At 45.1% G+C, this 18,350-nt stretch overlaps 1 protein-coding gene across 1 annotated transcript in view; it reads right to left on the bottom strand.

Annotated features, from left to right (window-relative positions):
* The window catches only part of LOC138569294 (uncharacterized), a 124,248-nt gene extending 106,107 nt beyond the window's left edge, over positions 1-18,141 (bottom strand). The window contains exon 1 of the mRNA XM_069647141.1: positions 18,010-18,141. Within this exon, the coding sequence (XP_069503242.1) occupies positions 18,010-18,110 (101 nt within the window). The 5' untranslated portion in view covers positions 18,111-18,141. The remainder of the gene's footprint in view (positions 1-18,009) is intronic.
* Between the last annotated feature and the right edge of the window lie 209 nt (positions 18,142-18,350).

Here is an 18,350-nt window from a genome sequence, read left to right as displayed (position 1 = left end):
TGCGAGAATCAGGTGAGCGTTACAGGAAGCTAACAAAGGGGAGAAAAAGTTGGGGTGGACTATGGAAATGAAAGAGGCTTTTGATGAATTGAAAGATGTGATATCAACTGCTCCAGTACTGGCATCCCCAGACTATGAGTGACAATTTTTTATATTTTCACATTGCGACTCAGCAGTAATGAAAGCAGTGTTGGCTCAAAAAACAAGCATGGGCTACAAACCAGTAGCATTTTACAGCGGTCACTTGGATCCTGTGATGTTAGGTCACTTCCCTTGCGAACAAGGTCTCGCTGCAGCTGCTTTTGCAGTGGAAAAAGCATCAGCAATCAACATGGGGTGCCCAACTACACTGTTTGTGGAACATGCACTATTTGCAATATTGAATAAACCTAAGTCCACCCTAACCATGCAGAGGGCATCAGGCTATGAGATCATTCTATCTAGAGCTGAACTATCAATTGTTAGATGTAGCACGGTTAACCCTGCAAGGTTCCTAGCAGAAGTAATTGAGGAGGGAGATTATGCCCATGACTGTACGCAAATAACTGAAATGTACTCATGTACTAGAAAGGTTGAAGAAAACGCACTCGAGGGAGGTGAGCTTTTGTTTATTGATGGGTCATCAACTATTGATCAAAGAGATGGGATAAGGAGAACTGGGGCAGCAGTGGTAAAAATGATGGAGGTACCGGTGTGTGTGGCTATGAAATGTGTACAATTACCACAGCATTACTCCGCTCAAGCAGCGGAACTGGTTGCACTAATCTTGGCGTTGAAGGAAAGCTTTGACAAATGAGTAACCATATACTCCGACAGTGCATATGTTACATCCACTGTCCACTCAGGGCTGTCGAAATGGAGAAGAAGAGGGTTTAGGAGAGCTGATGGCACTCCAGTGCAACATGCCCTCTTATTGGCTGAACTAATTGAAGTAATAAATGACCCCCAAGAATTAGCCCTAGTAAAATGCACCGCACACACCAATGGTGAAGACCACGTCTCAAAGGGGAATGCAGCAGCAGACGCACATGCGAAGTATGCTGCCTACTTTGGTGAGATATGGAACCCCCCAGAGTCACAGAGAGGGAGAGGGAGGGGAATGGCTAAGGAGATGTTGATAAGAGAAGGGTACACCCATCTCCCAGCCACGCAGATTATGGAGCTACAAGCGGCTGCACCAATGGCCGAAAAAGAAATATGGGTAAAAAGAGGATGCACAATGTCACCAACCGACGCACTATGGCGCCAGGGTGGCACTGGAAAGGTTGTAATACCATTGGCACTTTTGAACACCGCCCTGAGCCAATTACATCATCCGGCCCACACAGGCAAGGAAGTAATTGCAGCACGAATTAGAGAAGATTGGTTCTGCCCCGAGTTAAATTCTCATGTGTCAAATTTTATCAGCAATTGTCTCACATGTCAACAGTTTACGGCCGGCCATACCCTAAAAGTAATAAGAGGTACTATACCCCGGCCAGAGGGACCTTTTCGGCATCTCCATATTGACTATGTTGATATGATCAACATATGTCAGGGTAATAGGTATATTGTAGTAGTATGCCCATTCTCAAGGTGGATTGAAGCAGGGCCCTGTTCACACCCAGATGCATTTAGAGCAGCTAAATTCCTAGTGAGGAAGGTCTTCCCCAGGTGGGGAGTGTGCAAGGTGTTAAGGTCAGACAATGGCCCACATTTCGCAAACGAAATGTTCCAGCATATCACATCATTACTGAACATAAAACATAAATTTGCATGTGCCTACCACCCACAGGCCAACGGTGTATGTGAACGCCTGAATGGCCTATTAAAAGAGGCAATTGCAAAGATACAGCAAACAACAAAGAAAAGCTGGTTATATTGCCTTCCATTAGCCCTATTTGAACTAAGGAATAGACCAGGGTCCGACCACCACCTCACCCCACACGAGGTGGTTACCGGACGTCAAATGCGCCTTCCCCTAACGCCAACATCAAGAGCATTTACCGACCACGAAAGCACAGCGAGTGTTCTTGGTGATGAAATGTACCAATATGTGTCTTCTTTGATTACTAGTGTAGTGTTTGTGACTCAACAGCTCGAGCGCACACGGGGCGGGTCTAACAGCAATCAACAAGAAGACGCGGATAAAGAATCGGAAAAGGAAAACCTGTGTAAAATTGCTAAAGGTGACCACGTGCTACTTCGCAATTTCAACAGGAAGTGGAATAATGCACGATTTACTGGCCCCCATCTGGTAGAGGAAGTATCAGCAAGGGCAGTAAAGCTACAAGACAAGCGTGCCTGGAACCACCTACATGATGTAAAGATCTACAAACTGCAGACCCGCCCCAGCGCCACCGACAGGTCCATTGGGAGAACAACAACAACATCACCAACGGAGGAAGAGAGTTCTACCACAGCCAACGACCCAATTGTTCCCATACCCTGTCACTCCCCAGATTCCCCGGGGACAATAACTGAAGAAGAAAGGGGTGATCCCCATACTGCCCACCCCATGGTCACACGCTCAAAGAGTAAAAATACTTCCGCCAGCTGAGTCCAAACCCCCTGCCCATTGACCCCTACCCCCAATACAGTAATAACCGAACTGAAGGACATTGCCTTGCACACGTACACATGTAAACACGTGAATGCTCTCTTTTCTCTTCTCTCGCACATGCAGGAACTGCGTATTATTGTATTGCTAAGAAAATTGATAACTAACAAATTCACTGCCCAGGAGTAGATGGTACCCCCAGACGATAACTACCCGGAAGAATTGTCACACCAATTTGTATATGAAATAAAAAGGCCAACGTACCTGAAAAGGAGAAGGGTACGTGTCTACTACACAGCATTCCTCTTGGCCATAGAATATTCAATGCCCCACCTCCACCCATACTTGCCTGTCCTAAGAGATAGATCACTTAGAGTAGCGTGGGAACAGCTCTTCGCCTGGGCACTGAATGACTATTTGATAGGGAGAGTTTGAAGAAAAACAACAACTAACATTTAATAACCAGCATTTTGAGAATTTTCAGGTGGGCAACTTTAACGTCGCAAGAATACGCTGCCAGGCTGCAGCGAGGTAAGAGCAAAATGCCGGTGAAATTAGCATATGTAATAAAACTAATAGGGATTTTGATGATCACCGGGTTCTTGGCTGCCTCTGTATGGCAGTACAGCTATGCTATTCATCTTATTGCTGCACCCAAACCTAATACACCCCCATCCCCTGCTGCAACAGGTGTTACGTCAGGTGATACTAGTAAAATTGCACACAAGCAAAATAGAGTTAAACGCAGCACATACTCAGATAATAAAGGTATTGATAATTATATACAAGATTCAGCACACGTCTCAAACAACATATGGTACCAACACATGACCCGCATTGGTAAGCAGACAACAGAGGACAGCTGCTACGTTTGCTCATTAATACCATACGCCATGAGCGCTTCTCGAACATTTGTTGCCACAGAAATAGATGAAAAGACAGCACGATGCATAATATACTTGGCACTGTTCCAAACGAAGGGAAGATTCCAAGGGACAGTGGTGCATATGGTGTGGAAAACACGAGACTCATACCCATATGAGAACAACTTCCTCAAGACTTATTTGAGTTACCACAAGAGCAGTCTACATGCTGAAGCATTCAAATACATAACAAGTGGTCCTGCAAAAGGGGAAACAAAGAAAGTAACACTGCAGTATCTACCATGTGATTGGTACGCCACTGAAGTTCCTGGTAAACCAGGATGTTGGGAAAGGCCACTGGTGACGATAACAGGGAAGGTGTACCTGGACAACAATTGGGAGATAGGAGTGATTGGCAGCAACATGGTAACAAAAGAAACTATCTCAACTATCGAGGCACACAACCACAGATGTTGGACGACGTGGATTAAGTACGTACCCATGCTCACGTGGGTGGAGACGGATGAAGACCCAATAACAATACTGCCGCTGACTGCGCCCAAGGTATGCTACCAACATAAAGGAGAGGTGGACGTAGGATACAACACCAACTGTGCAAGCGTGATGGAGTTACCTGAGGGGGGAGCAGGAACAGCAGTAATGATGGACCATTATTGGGCCTGTGGAGAAAAGGCATACCATACACTGCCTCCCCTGTGGAATGGTGTGTGCACAATGGTGCACGTCAATGTACCATCACTAGTGGTACCCCAGAAGCATGTGAATGTGGCGAACTTTCCCAAAATGGATGAAGGGGACAAAAGAAGGAAGAGATCTGCATCACCTCAGGAGGAGCAAGGGAATAGGACCAACAGCAATGATACTGTCCTAAACAGAAGGAAAAGACAAGGAGAACCTCTGACAGGAAATTACCTGTGGGGAAGGTCGGAAACGGCACTCACTTCAATCCCGCCAGAACACAGACTATTCAGCAGAGCAGCAATGTTTTTCTCCTCAATCATACATCCGGGACTGCAGGCCTACGCAAACGCAAAATGGCTCCAGATAACTAGATGGGAATTAATGATGACCATCAATTCTACAGTAAATGGATTCAACGCAATAAAAGAGGAGCTGCGAGCTATAAGGATGGTAGCACTCCAGAACAGATATGTATTGGACCTCCTCACAGCCATGGAAGGAGGAGTTTGCGCAAAGATAGGACAATCATGCTGCACGTTCATTCCTGCCAACGATGCTGACAATGGTACACTGACAGAAGCAGTTTCACAATTGGCCCAGATGCACTCCAAAATGATGGATGAAAGTAACGGTGTAAACAAGGATAAGAGCTGGTTTTCACTATTATGGTCATGGATGCCATCTTGGTTGTCAGATGGACTGAAAATTATAGTTGGTTGTACTATTTTGGCTGGAGCTACACTGATCATAATAAGATTTTGGAAGGCCCGGAAGGCACGCACCACTGACGAGTTGCTTGAAATGGTCGGTATGCACCCCTTGATGCCAGCAGATGATGGCCAACACACAAGCATAATAATACAAGAGAGGGAGAAGTTGCGCAACCAGATCATCACCAACCATCTGGACCCACCATCGGTGAAGATCAAGAACCCAAGAAACCCCAGGAGCTACATAGGGAAATGGGTATACTGTACTCCTGGAGGAACCTGTGAATATATGTATTGGTCATTTGAAGATCATGTGAACCACTATGGACATTTAGGAGGAATAACTAAGATATGGAGAGTAAGAGGAGACAACGAAAAGGATATGTTTGTGGTCGACAAGTCGACCAGAGGGGGGACTGAAGTGGGAGAATGGAAGACCAGGCTCCCGTCCTTCACCTCTCGCGCTTGGCCTAAAGGGTCACGACCCAGACACCCGCCACGAGAAGAGTTTGCCCATCTACCAGACGACCAAATACCCTGGTACAGGAACATACGGATGTGTCCATCTGCCTGCCCAGCAGCCCGCCCTGTCCATGCTGACACCTGCGGCACGGACCAACTAGACTAAAACCTACACGTCGTTAGAGATGCCATGACGACCTAGCCAACGGTCAGCACACCTGTACAAATATACACACTGGACACTCCCGCACCAATCTACACGAAGAATATACTCAGTGCTATGACGTAGGCGACAGACATACTCACGGACGTGCATCTTTATTATTTTCCACATAGGCTTTCGAAATGCAGAAACGCAAGACGCATCATGAACTCATCTAAAAGAGCTTGCTCACGCTTCTCCTAAAACCAGTTGCCACAATGAGAAATATAATGAAGACACGATACTGGTCATAAGACAATATGGTGCTGTAACCTAAAGCGCCTGTGCACCAAACGGCTCCACTTATACACCAGGCCTAAGTAGGCCGCAAGCAAGAGCTTCCATGGACGTTAAAAGAACAAGAGTCAGGTTGCTGATCCTGCAGAATGAGCCCGGCGAAGCAACCAGCCAAGGTCGCAATGTTGCCAACCCACATTCCGAGAGCAAACCATCAAAGGCACGATGTTATAACCTCGCACGCCGCACACCAACGTTAAAGTTACACCTGCAAATTAAACCAGGCACACAGTGGAAAAACAATATTAATTGTGCAGAATTATTCCTCAAACACGGTCCCACCTCACGTGACCAAGCCGAACCTGACAGGATGCCAAGCCCAGGAGGAAGAAAGCGTCTGGATCCCTCGTTACAAGACATAGGCAGATACAATTAAAAGGCTCAATGGACATCTGCGACAGTGGGAGTAGTCGGCCTTCCAGCTATGAATAAGTCCTCACATTGTCTGCACGTACCCATAGTGAAACATTGTTGCAAATGACAGGTACACCGAGAGCTGGGAACAGCGATGGTCCCAGGCTGGGAAGCTCGCGGGCGCACCAATCAGAACATGGGGCTCCTATCACTGACGCCATTAACTTTAACCAATCATCAGGGGTCTTCATGTAACAATTCTCATGCATCTAATTGTAGGGACAACCCAGATATATCACCTGACTAACCCTTGTCCACTAATATTGTTCTCTATACGTGTGCTATACTAACCCTACCACTCGAGCAACCAATTAAGAGTGGCGATAGGTTTTTTGCTAACTTTCCAAGGTGACGCAAGTAGCGCGTCATAATGAGGTAAAAAGGGCCTGCGAGCCCTACGATTGTGTGTGTGTCAGGACGGACGCGTACGCTCCTTGACCCATCCCTGCCGTTTTTGTCTAATAAACAGCAGAGTCACCTTGCTTCTTGCGTGTGTCTCATACTCTATCTCATCTGGGATATACGGGAGGAGTTGGGGCCTCCCTGCCCGGAGGTCTGCGGACGGCCCGGCCGACCCCGGCAGAATTTCCCCCCCGACATTACCCTTCATCTTGGAGACAGATGCCTCTGCCATAGCCATTGGAGCAGTTTTGTTACAGACAGTTAACGAAGTGGAACATCCTGTGGCTTATCTGTCTAAAACCCTCTCCCCCAGCCAACTAAACTACTCGGTTCTTAAAAAAGAACTATTGGCGATGAAGTTAGCGTGCGAAGAGTGGCGGCATCTGCTTATGGGGGCACACATCAGTTTACCATTCGGACAGATCACATGAATCTGAGGGTACTGCAAGACATGGAGTGTTCAAATTCACAACAGGCCAGGTGGGCCTATCTGTTTTCTCAATAAGATTTTCACATCACCTACATTCCCGGAACTTTGAATCGCTTGGCCCGACGCACTGTCCCGCAAGGATATGAGTAAGGAGAAGTCTTCAGATCGCTCGGAAACACTGTTTCGGAGGAACCAAATCCTGGTTCTAGTAAGCTCTTTCCTTCAAGAAGTGAAAGCCACGGTCAGACCGGTGTATGCTCAATTACCACTTCATCCTAATTCCCATTACCACGAGAAAGATGGCTGGGTATTCTACAAGAATCGTCTATACATCCCATCCGGTCCGTTATACCAGAAGATACTAAACTGGTGCCACAATCCTCGCACTGCGGGCCATAGAGGCTGGGATAGGTACAATGGAGCTGATCTCAAGAGTATTCCTCTGGCCTAATCTGAGAAGAAACATGTTGGATTACGTACGAGCATGTCCCACCTGCGCCAGAGCCAAATACCCTACAGGCAAACCCCTTGGACTACTGACACAAGCAGAACTCCCCACTCGACCATGGGGATTTATATCCACGGACTTCATAGTGGATCTGCCTCTGTCCAAATCATGTACATGTATAATGGTCACGGTGGATACGTTTTCTAAAATGGCACATTTCTCTCCCCTTCCGGGTCTTCCCAGTGCAGCGAGAATGGCTGCGGTTTATGCCAGAGACATCTTCAAATTACATGGCATCCCAGACAAGATTATTTCCGATCGATGGAGCCAGTACATCTCAAAGTTTTGGAAGGCTCTTTGTGTCAGACTAGGCATTGAAAGAGCGCTTTCCTCGGGATTTCATCCTCAAACCAACGGCCAGACCGAACACCTCAATGCCACTTTGGAGCAGTCCCTGAGATGTTACATCAATCAACACCAGGACAATTGGGTTTCTCTGCTTCCCACCGCAGAATTCACATACAACAACAACAAGCATTCTGCCATCGGTCTTTCCCCTTTCTACTGTACTTACGGAGTTCACCCCAAAGCATTTCTACTCAATGTTCCAAGCCTCACCAATTCCCCGGCTGCAGAAGAAGTTCTACAGAATATTGCAGCAGCTCAGACCACCGCTTTACGAAGCCTGGAAGACAGTAGAAGACACATTAAGGAGCAGGCTGACAAGCATCGCAAAGAATGCCCGAGGTTGGAGGCAGGCGACAAGGTGTGGTTGTCCACCAGATTCTTACCCAAATGGACACATCCTTCTAAACTATGTCCTCATTTCTTGGGTCCTTCCCCTGTCCTCTCTAGAGTCAATCCTGTCACTTATAGGCTTCAGCTCCCTTCTACCCTCAGTCACATTCATCCAGTATTTCATTATTCCCTTCTCAAACCCTTCATACCTGACCCCCACTGCAGAAAGGTTCCCCGTCAAGTTCTCTTTCCTGAGAAGAACAAGGATGAATGTGAGGTGCCTTCCATACGGGACTCTAGGTATTATAGCGGTTGTTTGGAACACTTACTGTCTTGGAAGGGTTACCCCGAGTCGGAGGACTCGTGGGAACCCGCTTCACAGATACATGCCCCTAGGTTAATATCCAGATTCCACCGCTTACACCCAGGTAAGCCGGGGTTTTCACGCACTGGAGGGGGGGATACTGTCATCCGCCGCCGCCGAGACTGGCGGATACTTCCGCGGTATCGCTGGCAGTATGGGTTTAGAGACTGGTAGTCCTTTCTCTATTTTACGGCTCTAGCAGCCATCCTAGTTCCCTCAGCGCAGAGCTCGCCGGGAGTATTTATTCCTCCTCCTCTCAGTGGACGCTGCGTTGCAACCCCTCTGGATAGTGTTCCCAGCTTCCGGGTTTACGCTGTTTGCTGACAATCCGTCTGGATCGTCAGTGCTTTTGTTCTGTTACTAACTTTGTCCTCTGCACAAAGTTTTCCTTCTCTTGGTTACTTTGCCTCTTACCGGTTTCATTCCAGTTCCTTCGTCCGGGTCGCGTCTCCCTCCTTTGAGACCCGGTGCCTTTGCTCTTTCTGCTTTCTCCTCTATGTTCACCCTGGGCTCCTCTCCAACTGGATGGCCAGTCTACTTCCTATTATTCAGCTTTCTCTTCTCTTACCTGAGTCCTTTACTTCCTGTGTCCTGCCGGGCTGCATTGGATAACAGCCACGCCTTCTGGCTTCACGTTTGCTACGGATCCCTGCCGTTTTGAGTCCACACCTCTTCCTGCTGCATCCTTCATTTCTGTCTGCAACATCACTTCGGAAGTTCATACTTGGAGTCGGACAGAGTGCAGTTCGGCGCCTGACAAGGGTTTTTGCTGCCGCTTGGCTTTTTCCCTTGTGTATCGGCTTGCTCCCGGGGAGGGAGCCACAGGCATGCTGTTCCATCAGCGTTCACTGTGGCTTCCCTCCGTGACAGGCAATTACCACCAAAAAAGGAGAAAGACTACCTCGCCAGGCGAAACCTGTCCACCGAAGGCATCGACTCAAGCAGCTCAGGTGAGGAGAGTGTGGAAGCAAAGGGAGAAGTGGGAGAAAAAGGGTCACAGAAAGGACAGAAACCTAATGGAAGACCTGTTGGATCTTGTTGACTTGGTATTGGTGGACAACGCAGCTGCTGACATAGTGATATGTGGAGACCTCAATTTGAAAATCATTGATATCAGCCTAATCAAAATTAACTCAACGAAGAAAGATTCCAAAATTGCGAAACTATGGCTAGACGAAATGAATGATCGCTTGCTAAACATGATGAATGGGAATATAAGAGGAGATATCCCACCAGTAGAGACTTGGGAGAGGGGCCCCCAAAAGTCGATACTCTATTATTTCTTCATTTCGGAGTCAATGTCAACAGAGATCACCAACTTAAAAGTCGTAAAAACACCTCAAAGTGACCATAATTTAGTGAAGCTCACTTGGAACCAACAAAAGACTCAACTCAAACAAGTTTGGACCCAAGAACTGGAGATTGAGCCGAGTAGGAACGAACAATCAAGACATAATTTTAGCAGATCAAATTAGACCCCAGTCAAACGCAGGTAGGGACCTCGTGACTGAATACAAGGAATTTATGGAAATTTACAGAACCAAGGGTGCAGCCTTGGGGAAACCACAATTCAGGAAACATAAATTCAATGAACAAGTCGCTCAAAAGAAAAGAGAACTTCGTAAAATCAGTAGGAGATTAAGAAAAGATAATCAAGGAAATCAAAATCAACGAATAAAGTTTCTAAAAAACATATACAAAAATTGTCTAAAATCGCACAGAATAATAATGGAGCAAAATGATGCTGAAGCTATGCTTAAGACTCTAGCATTACGGAACTTGAGAGAATTTTGGTCCTTGATCAATGAATTTGAAAATCCGTCGGGGTATTTGATGAAAAATATGGTTAATGAAATCCAGTGGGTCGAGCATTATGGTCAGCTCTTTGAGAAGAAACTACCAGCTAAAAGCCTGCACATCCCAATATTAAAAACATGGGACTTAACTTTCGAATTTGAAGACATTAAGAAATGCATTGAAACTTGTAGTTCATCGCGGGCAGCAGGACCTGATGGTCTGTCGAATTACATGATGAAAAATAACATCGAAGAATGGTCAGAATTCTGTTACATCTTGTTCCAAAATATAGCGCAGAAAGCAAGAATACCCACCACGTGGAAGGAAGGGATCATAGTCCCAATATTCAAAAAAGGGTGCCGAATGGAACCAACAAATTATAGGCCGATTGCCTTACTCGATGTGGTGGGAAAAATATTTGTCTACTTTTAAAACAACTATCCAACTGGATAAAAGCAGAAAAGGCTATGGACGATAGACAAACAGGATTTGTAAAAGCTGTTGGATGCAGCTTGAATTTGTTCCTGCTTAATATTCTAAAGATAAATGCCATCAGTGCAGGTCGAAAAATATATCTGGCCTTCGTTGACCTAGCCCATGCCTTTGATGGCGTGGACCGCGAAATACTATGGACAAAACTACTAAAAAGAGGTTGCCCAATAAGCTTAATCTTGGCTATAAAAGAACTGCACTCACAGACAAAGGTGAGGATTCGCCTAGATAATGATGGTCATCTTTCCGAGGCCATTCCAACGGCCCGCGGCGTAATACAAGGGTGCGCTCTGGGCGCGACGCTGTTCAACTTCTATATTTCTGAAGTTGGGGAAGCGATAGATGGAGTGAAATCCGTACCACCAAAGCTGAATGGCAGGCCTCTAAGCTGGATACTATATGCGGACGATATAGTCCTATTGGACTTGACCTCAATAGGATTGCAACGCAAACTAAATGCTCTTAAAACATATATCGACGAAATAGGACAAGAAATCAACTCAGCAAAAACAGAGATTTTGGTCCTCGAGAATCTAATAGGCAGGTCAACCAAAAAGAAGAAATTTCAATGGACCTTGGGAGGTAACCGTTTAAGGCAAGTCGATTCCTGCAAATATCTGGGAACATACATCAATGTGAGCATGAGAGACGAACCAATGGTAACCAAAACATTACGTAAATGCAAACAACTGACCACACAGGCAACTCTAATCCAAAGAAGATATGGGAAATTCTCATACAAGCCCGTTATAAACTTCTGTAAAAGTAAAGTAATACCAGTGTTAACTTTTGGAGCAGAATATATGTTCGGTTGCTCAAGTCAAATCTGGTCTCGCTGTGAAGGAATGTTTTGGAAACAAATTTTTCAAATCCCACAAAGTTGTCCAACTGCATGTGTTTTATATGAAGCAAGCATGTCAACCTTGAATGCTAGAATAACATGGAACTCGCTAACACTGTTTGGTAAAATTCTGGGAAAGTCAATACCTCAATTTGACATACTAACAGAACATGGTCCTAAGGGTAATCAATGACCACTTCAAATATGGAGACAAAAATGCAGAGAAATACTGCACCACATAGGAAGCGACGAAGAGACATTGTTAACCAATCCGAATCTGGTTAAGAGGAAAGTTCTCGAATTAGATTGGATAAAGACTTACAAGAAGAAAAGATCTCACAAATGTATGGGAGACTCCCCACCTGAAGCAAAAAGATTTAATGAGATACCCCAATACATGGAATTGTTCCCGTGCAAGTACCTGAGGAGAAGATACCTGAAGTTCAGGCTAAACCTGTATGAGACCAGAGAAATTCAAAATTATAGAAGCAGATTGTTAGCAAGTGACTATAAATGCTGGTTCTGCGGCAAAGAAGATGAAACCTTAAAACATCTGGTTTTGCTATGCCCTGATCTTAAAACACAAAGAACCACATTTTTGGCACAAGAACTGAGTATGGGGATGACTTACGCTGCTGATGAATGGCGGGCAAGAATGCATTGTAGCACAAATAAGAAACTTGTGATCGCCCTCACATTATTCTTGAAACAATTGGAAATCAGACTTTCTGAAGTGGAGTAATGGGAACATTTCTAATTTAACTATGACATGTGACTATGACGTTAAAAGTTAATGTGGTAGTAAGTGTTTTAAGTATTGGAATAGTGTGTTAAATGTAGCACTTTTTACAATTTATAGTGTTGTAGCGACAAATGATAGTTCGCTCTTGATAAGTTGTTTCTTCTTTCTTTTTCAAAAGTTTGTAATAAATTAAATGAAAAAATAAAAAAATTAAAAAAAGGTGATACCCTGGTCCATTAAGATTTCTTTAGGAAAGCCCATCCAAGAGATGAAGGGGAGCAAATGTTTTTGTATCTGCTGGATGGTATTATTTCACCGGGAAAATGCCTCAGGGTATTGGGTGGCATAATCAAGTATTAATAGCACAAATGTATTGCCCAATTTAGATTTTTCAAGGGGCCCAATAATATCCATCCCGATCCTCGAGAATTGATTTAAAGGGGCTGGTGGTGGTAAGTGAGTGCTGGTATGCTGACATATTTGACAGGTCTGAATGAAATGTTTAGTGTCGACATGTATCCATGGCCAGTAGAATTTGCTGGCTAGGTGAGCCTGCGTTTTGGCCTGGCCCAGAAGTCCCCTGTAAAGTGTGAGTGGCGATCTAGAGCACTACCTGTTGTGACTTTGGGGAACCACTCATTCTTGGAAGCCCCTCTGAAGTAATGTCTCCTGTGTACACAAGTCCTTTCTTTAGAAAGAAAAATGTCCTCCCTCCCTTCCAACTCTCAGACTCAGGTACAACTTGTAGGGGGGGCTTCAACTAGTAAAGGATTGTTTTGCTGAGCAAAGGCCCAATCGGGAAGTATGTCAGGATTTGCATCACTGATTGGTGAAGGTTAGGAAGAACTAGGTTGTGCATCGGCTTCCCTAAAGCCTAAGGCACCTCTCTCAGTGGTATCTTTATCAAGCTTTTCTTTGAAGATATGTAGGAACATCCTCTCAAGTATCCCCTGAGCTATTTGATCTTCTGCCTGGACCTGAAAGGCCTCTTCTCATGATTGTGGAGTAATACCTTCATGTCCCCTTTAAAATCAGGGTTGATCACCCCTGCCAGGACGTTGATACCAAATTTCCATGCAAGTCCTGATTCGGGTGCCAACTTAATGCAAATTCTTGGAGTGGAATAAGGACAAGATCAGTAGGGATTGGATGTCTTTCTTTTGGTGGGATGGTTTCTGACTGGCTACTATAACAGGCAAACCCAACAAAGCCTTTAGTGGCCACTGTGGGGTTGGAGGCTCTACTGCTTAGCTTCTCTTATTTCAGGGTCCCGCAACCTGTTTCGGTTGAGCTGCACCCCATTCCTGACACCATATGTGAGACGGCATGGTATCAAGAGAGACACAGACTCAAAAGTAACAGTGTGAAAACCTTTATTATAAATCTTTGTAGGGTTGGTGTAATGCCTAACTGGCCCTACGTCTAATGGGTTGTTCCATCAACTAAGGCTTCTAAAGGCCGTCGATGTTCGTAATTCCAAACACAAAGTCTGTCTGTGTCAAAACCTATGCTTGCCCTCACTCTTAAAACAAATGTGATATTGGGTCTTATTAAACAAAAAATGGTTTCTCAAAAAGAAATGCAAACCAAGGCTGGTTTCAGGTAGCCTTACCGTCAGGTTTAGTTCTGCCAGTTTAAGAACAGTTCAACGCAAAAAGGTGGGCCCGCGGAACCTTCCAGGTAGGGCTCTTGCAGCAAGTCAATAAAGTTCACAATGTCTCTGGGTCTCTTTTGGGTTCCCTTCCCCAAGCTCCAAACTTTCCAGATCCCAAAAAAAAGACACATTTCCTTCTAGGCCTCTCAGGGTACCCTTCCCCAAGTCTAGGCCTCGCTTGTCTAAAATTAAAATAAAAATTCACAGTTCCTTTCACAGTTTCCTTTAGGCCTCTCAGGGTTCCCCTCCCCAACCCTTGGCATTTCTCCTTTTAACAATGTCCTTCACAATTCTCCATGAACCTCTCAGGTTTCCCTTCCCCAAGCCTAGGCCCCTCTGGTCTCAAACAAAAAGTCACTTAAAAGTTCACCTTGTCAGGATGTATCTCTCAAAGCAAAGCTCTTTCACATGGCAATATCAGATACTTTCGAGAACGCAGGGCTTTTGCTCCTCCATGCGCGACCACTCTGATTTCTGGCCCCTCTCCTTACACTCTGTACTTTTCTTCTGGCACCTTTTCCTTCCTGTGCCTCTTTCACACTTTTCTCTGCTTCTTGTACACTTCTTTCACTTTGCCGTGCCTCTTGCACACCTCTTTCACTTTGCTGTGCAAACGTTCTCACTTTGTTACTTTGCTGTGCGTTTTGCACCTTTTCCTTTTCTCTTTCGGGTCGCTCACACGCTCTCTTTGCTTCCCTGTCTTCAAAACCATTACCTTTTGCCTTTTTCTGCTTTTGCGCTGCTGGCCCACCTTTCTTTCCTCTGCTTTCTTTCGACTTTCGCTGTTTTCCACTCTGTCACTGTTCGCACATTACTGAGTTTCTCCCTCTCCCTCTCTCTCTCTCTCTCGAAACTCACCCCATAGGGTGGCGCTGGTGGGCAATCTCGTCAGGATTTGTGGGCCGAGGTCAGGGTCTCACTTCCTGCCCCTCAGATGCCCCTGGGACTGGCACACATCCCAGGCGAATGACCACTGGCCTGGATACGGCCAACAGGTCACAACTTTCCCCAATCTCGCTCCATGGAGACACGGCTCCCTCGCCATGCTGCAACCCCTCTGACACACCGGGTCAGCGTCCTGGTGTCCCGATCTCCTCCGGATCCTATGGGCTACTCCTGCTGCAGCCTCCTTATCCTTGGCTACCACGATCCATCCAGCATTCCCAGCTCGCTCTGTCCACTTGGCAGAACCATACCTTTTATACCCTAACTGTGAGTCAAGTGGAGTCAGGTGTGAATGGTTAATGTCAGGTGCCTGACCCTATTAATGGGACAGCCTAGTGGTGGAGTGTAGTAGGCCTCTCCCTGCATCAAAATCTTGTTCCTATGGGTAATCTTCACAATTCTTGTATGTCTCTTCCTCGTACCAGTACATGTTGGAAATGTGGAGAAGGGATGAGAATGAAAATACCTCATAGAAGCTGAATGAGAGTGTGCTGATGTTTAGTTGGGAAAGGGGGAATATCATGTGTCGCCTTTACGTATTCTCCTCCCAGTGCCCTGCGACCCTCCACTCAGGTAATTCCCCCCTCGCTTGTCCACCCACAGGGTGGGGATCCAAAAGCAGTTCCCCTTCCCCAGGCCACCTGAATGGAAGATCCTGGAGGAGTAGGTAGAATACATGAAGTTTCTCACAATACACGCACCTTCTAATTTGCATTCTTTTGCGTCTTCTCTACTTCATGGATTGAAAAGTCTTTTGTAGCTTCAAGTTACGAGTCACAGCCTTAATTAATGTTGTTGATATGGCCTGCAAGAAAATGCTTTACATTCATACAAACTATAGAGCAAATTGCATTGAAGGTTCTTAAAATATAGTTTTAAGTGATCTGTACTTTTTACTTCCCTATGTTGTATAGAACATTTAGGTTTCACACTGTGCCACTGGATGAGGTGCATGTATTTTTTTATATTTGGGTGAAGAAAACCTATTTAATTTTCATAGTACATGAACAATTAAATAAATAACTATTAGGGCCTATCTTACAAGGTTGTTAATGATAACAAGAGGACTTTTAAGGGTTACAAATTAACAGACATTTGGATTTTGTGAACAAATTGACGTTTTAACTCTGAGAGGCTATGCAACAACAGAACCAAAAGTGCGGCTCATAACGGACCGTACAATGGTAAGAGATCTCTTTATGGTTGTGCAATAACACAAATGTTATTATTCTTGGGTTATGCAGTGACAGACCACTAAGGGCAGCGCAATAAAAAAAATGTTGGCCAGTCCGGTACATACACATTTCTTTGAACAGATCATAACACTTCATTAACCATTAAACATGTGGTTTGGTATTACTTTAAAGGGAGGGTTAATAGTGCCTGTCGCAGGATGGAGCAGCCAACTTTGCAAGTCAATTGTTAAAATGTCGGGTGCACAGTGTTGTTTGCATTACCCCATCTTTTTGAGACAGCCTGTACTGAGTCTGCATGCTTCCTTGTCCAGGATAGGATAGGTGGAGACATCAACATGCAAGGATGGAACAGAGTAATTCTGGCAGGGGGATTAAAAAGGCTTAACCTATATTTGTTGATCCATGGCTTGGGATTGTTTTTAGGTTCTTTTTTAGATAAACTGTCCTTAGAAGCGGTGACCTTTTGATACGGTTTTTAGCCTTTTCCACTTAGTGGGCTTACCAGGGTTGGTATAACCGTGGCTAGAAACATTTCTGATTGGTTATAGGTTGCTTCAACATTCTATAAGTGAATGGAAGAAGAGTAGGGTGCTAACACCATATCACCTGCATTATTGCTAATCTTGGGAAGAGGATACTGATTGACTATACATAACAGTCCAAAGCAATGTGCAGCAGTAGATCCCAGTCAACATTCCAGTGAAGAGCGAAGCCCTCCCCTCCCTGGTCTTTGCTCCCCCTTCCCCAATCCAACCCTCTCCACCACCTGAAGAACTCCCTCCCCTCCCGGATGCACCCTTCCCTTATCCCATTCCACCCAGGCATCCCCTCCTCCATTGCTACGGCCACATATTGCCAATATTTCATCCCTCCCTGGTCAGTCTTCTTGGTCTCTATGTATCAATTTTCCCCAAACCTTGGTGTGCTCTTGCCGACATCCCCTGTTCTTGTTCACCAGTCCCACACTCCTGTGCATCCAACCGTCCCACATCCGCAGACTATACTATTTCCAATGCTCATGTGTTATATCTACAGGGGAATACAAATACAGACATGCTAAACAAAAAGCGTGTTCATGTTCTTAAGGTGTTTCTATGTATGTGTATACAAAATAACTACATTTCTTGTTGCTTTAGTGATAAAACGAATGTGCACAAGATAAATACAGCTAAAACTGTAAATATGTAACTGCTGCCACCAGCCTGTCTTTAGGCACATATAGAAGTAACCATAAATCTCAAGTGTAAAATGTTAAGGAGACTGCACTGTAAGGTGCTGTGTGCACTGTAAAAATACAAGCATTCAAAAGGGAAACCAGGTTTTCCCAGTTTTGATGGACTAGTCAGTTTCCCCATAGCAAATGAGCAAAAGGGAAGGCTTTACTCCAGTTCAAAATGTCAGGACAGGAACAAAAACAAAGCAAACACAATGGGGTTCCTAGAAAACTATGGAGGGAAAGTTACAAAAAGAAAATATTTTATTATAGGTGCCAATATGAATGCCCATGGGGAGGAAAGAGATGCCTCCTTGCGCCCTATTGCAAACCGGCTTCTTCCTGGCCCATATGAGTATCCGGGTCACATTTACAACATTGGCCAGGGACCAACACCTAACCATTACCTTCCAGGGCAGGGTCCTCTGAGTTAGCCAATGTGGCTTAATGTCAAGCACATTGATGTACATATCCAGTTGTTCACGTTACATGCTGTTGTGATTATATTGCCATTTAACATACATATCTTCATTACAATATATTAAATACTGTTTGTACCTCAGAAGAGGAAGGTTATTGTAGCAAAGGCCTGCAAGCTGCTCACAATGATTTTTCTTGATGTGGTCCAAGGCTCTGTGATACGGGTTTTGAAGCATCATGCTGGAGTCCGAGCCATCTTGGCTTTCTTCCAAACCAGTCTGGGGGAAAAGAGATAGCCATTGTATGTCCATGGGTTGAAACATCCGCCCATCCACCTTGCAAATTCAAATCTCATGAGGCAACATTGAAATATGTGTGGTCATATTTTATTGTGTGCTCTGATGCATCCTGTATATTAGTGGGAGTTTACAGTCATCGAAGTGAGCGGGAACGACTGGGAGCGGTGTTCCACTACTTTT

Source organism: Ambystoma mexicanum, chromosome 2q (genome assembly GCF_040938575.1).
Source record: "Ambystoma mexicanum isolate Mex_15411 chromosome 2q, UKY_AmexF1_1, whole genome shotgun sequence".
NCBI lineage: Eukaryota > Metazoa > Chordata > Amphibia > Caudata > Ambystomatidae > Ambystoma > Ambystoma mexicanum.
This window is presented reverse-complemented; position numbering and strand designations above follow the sequence as displayed.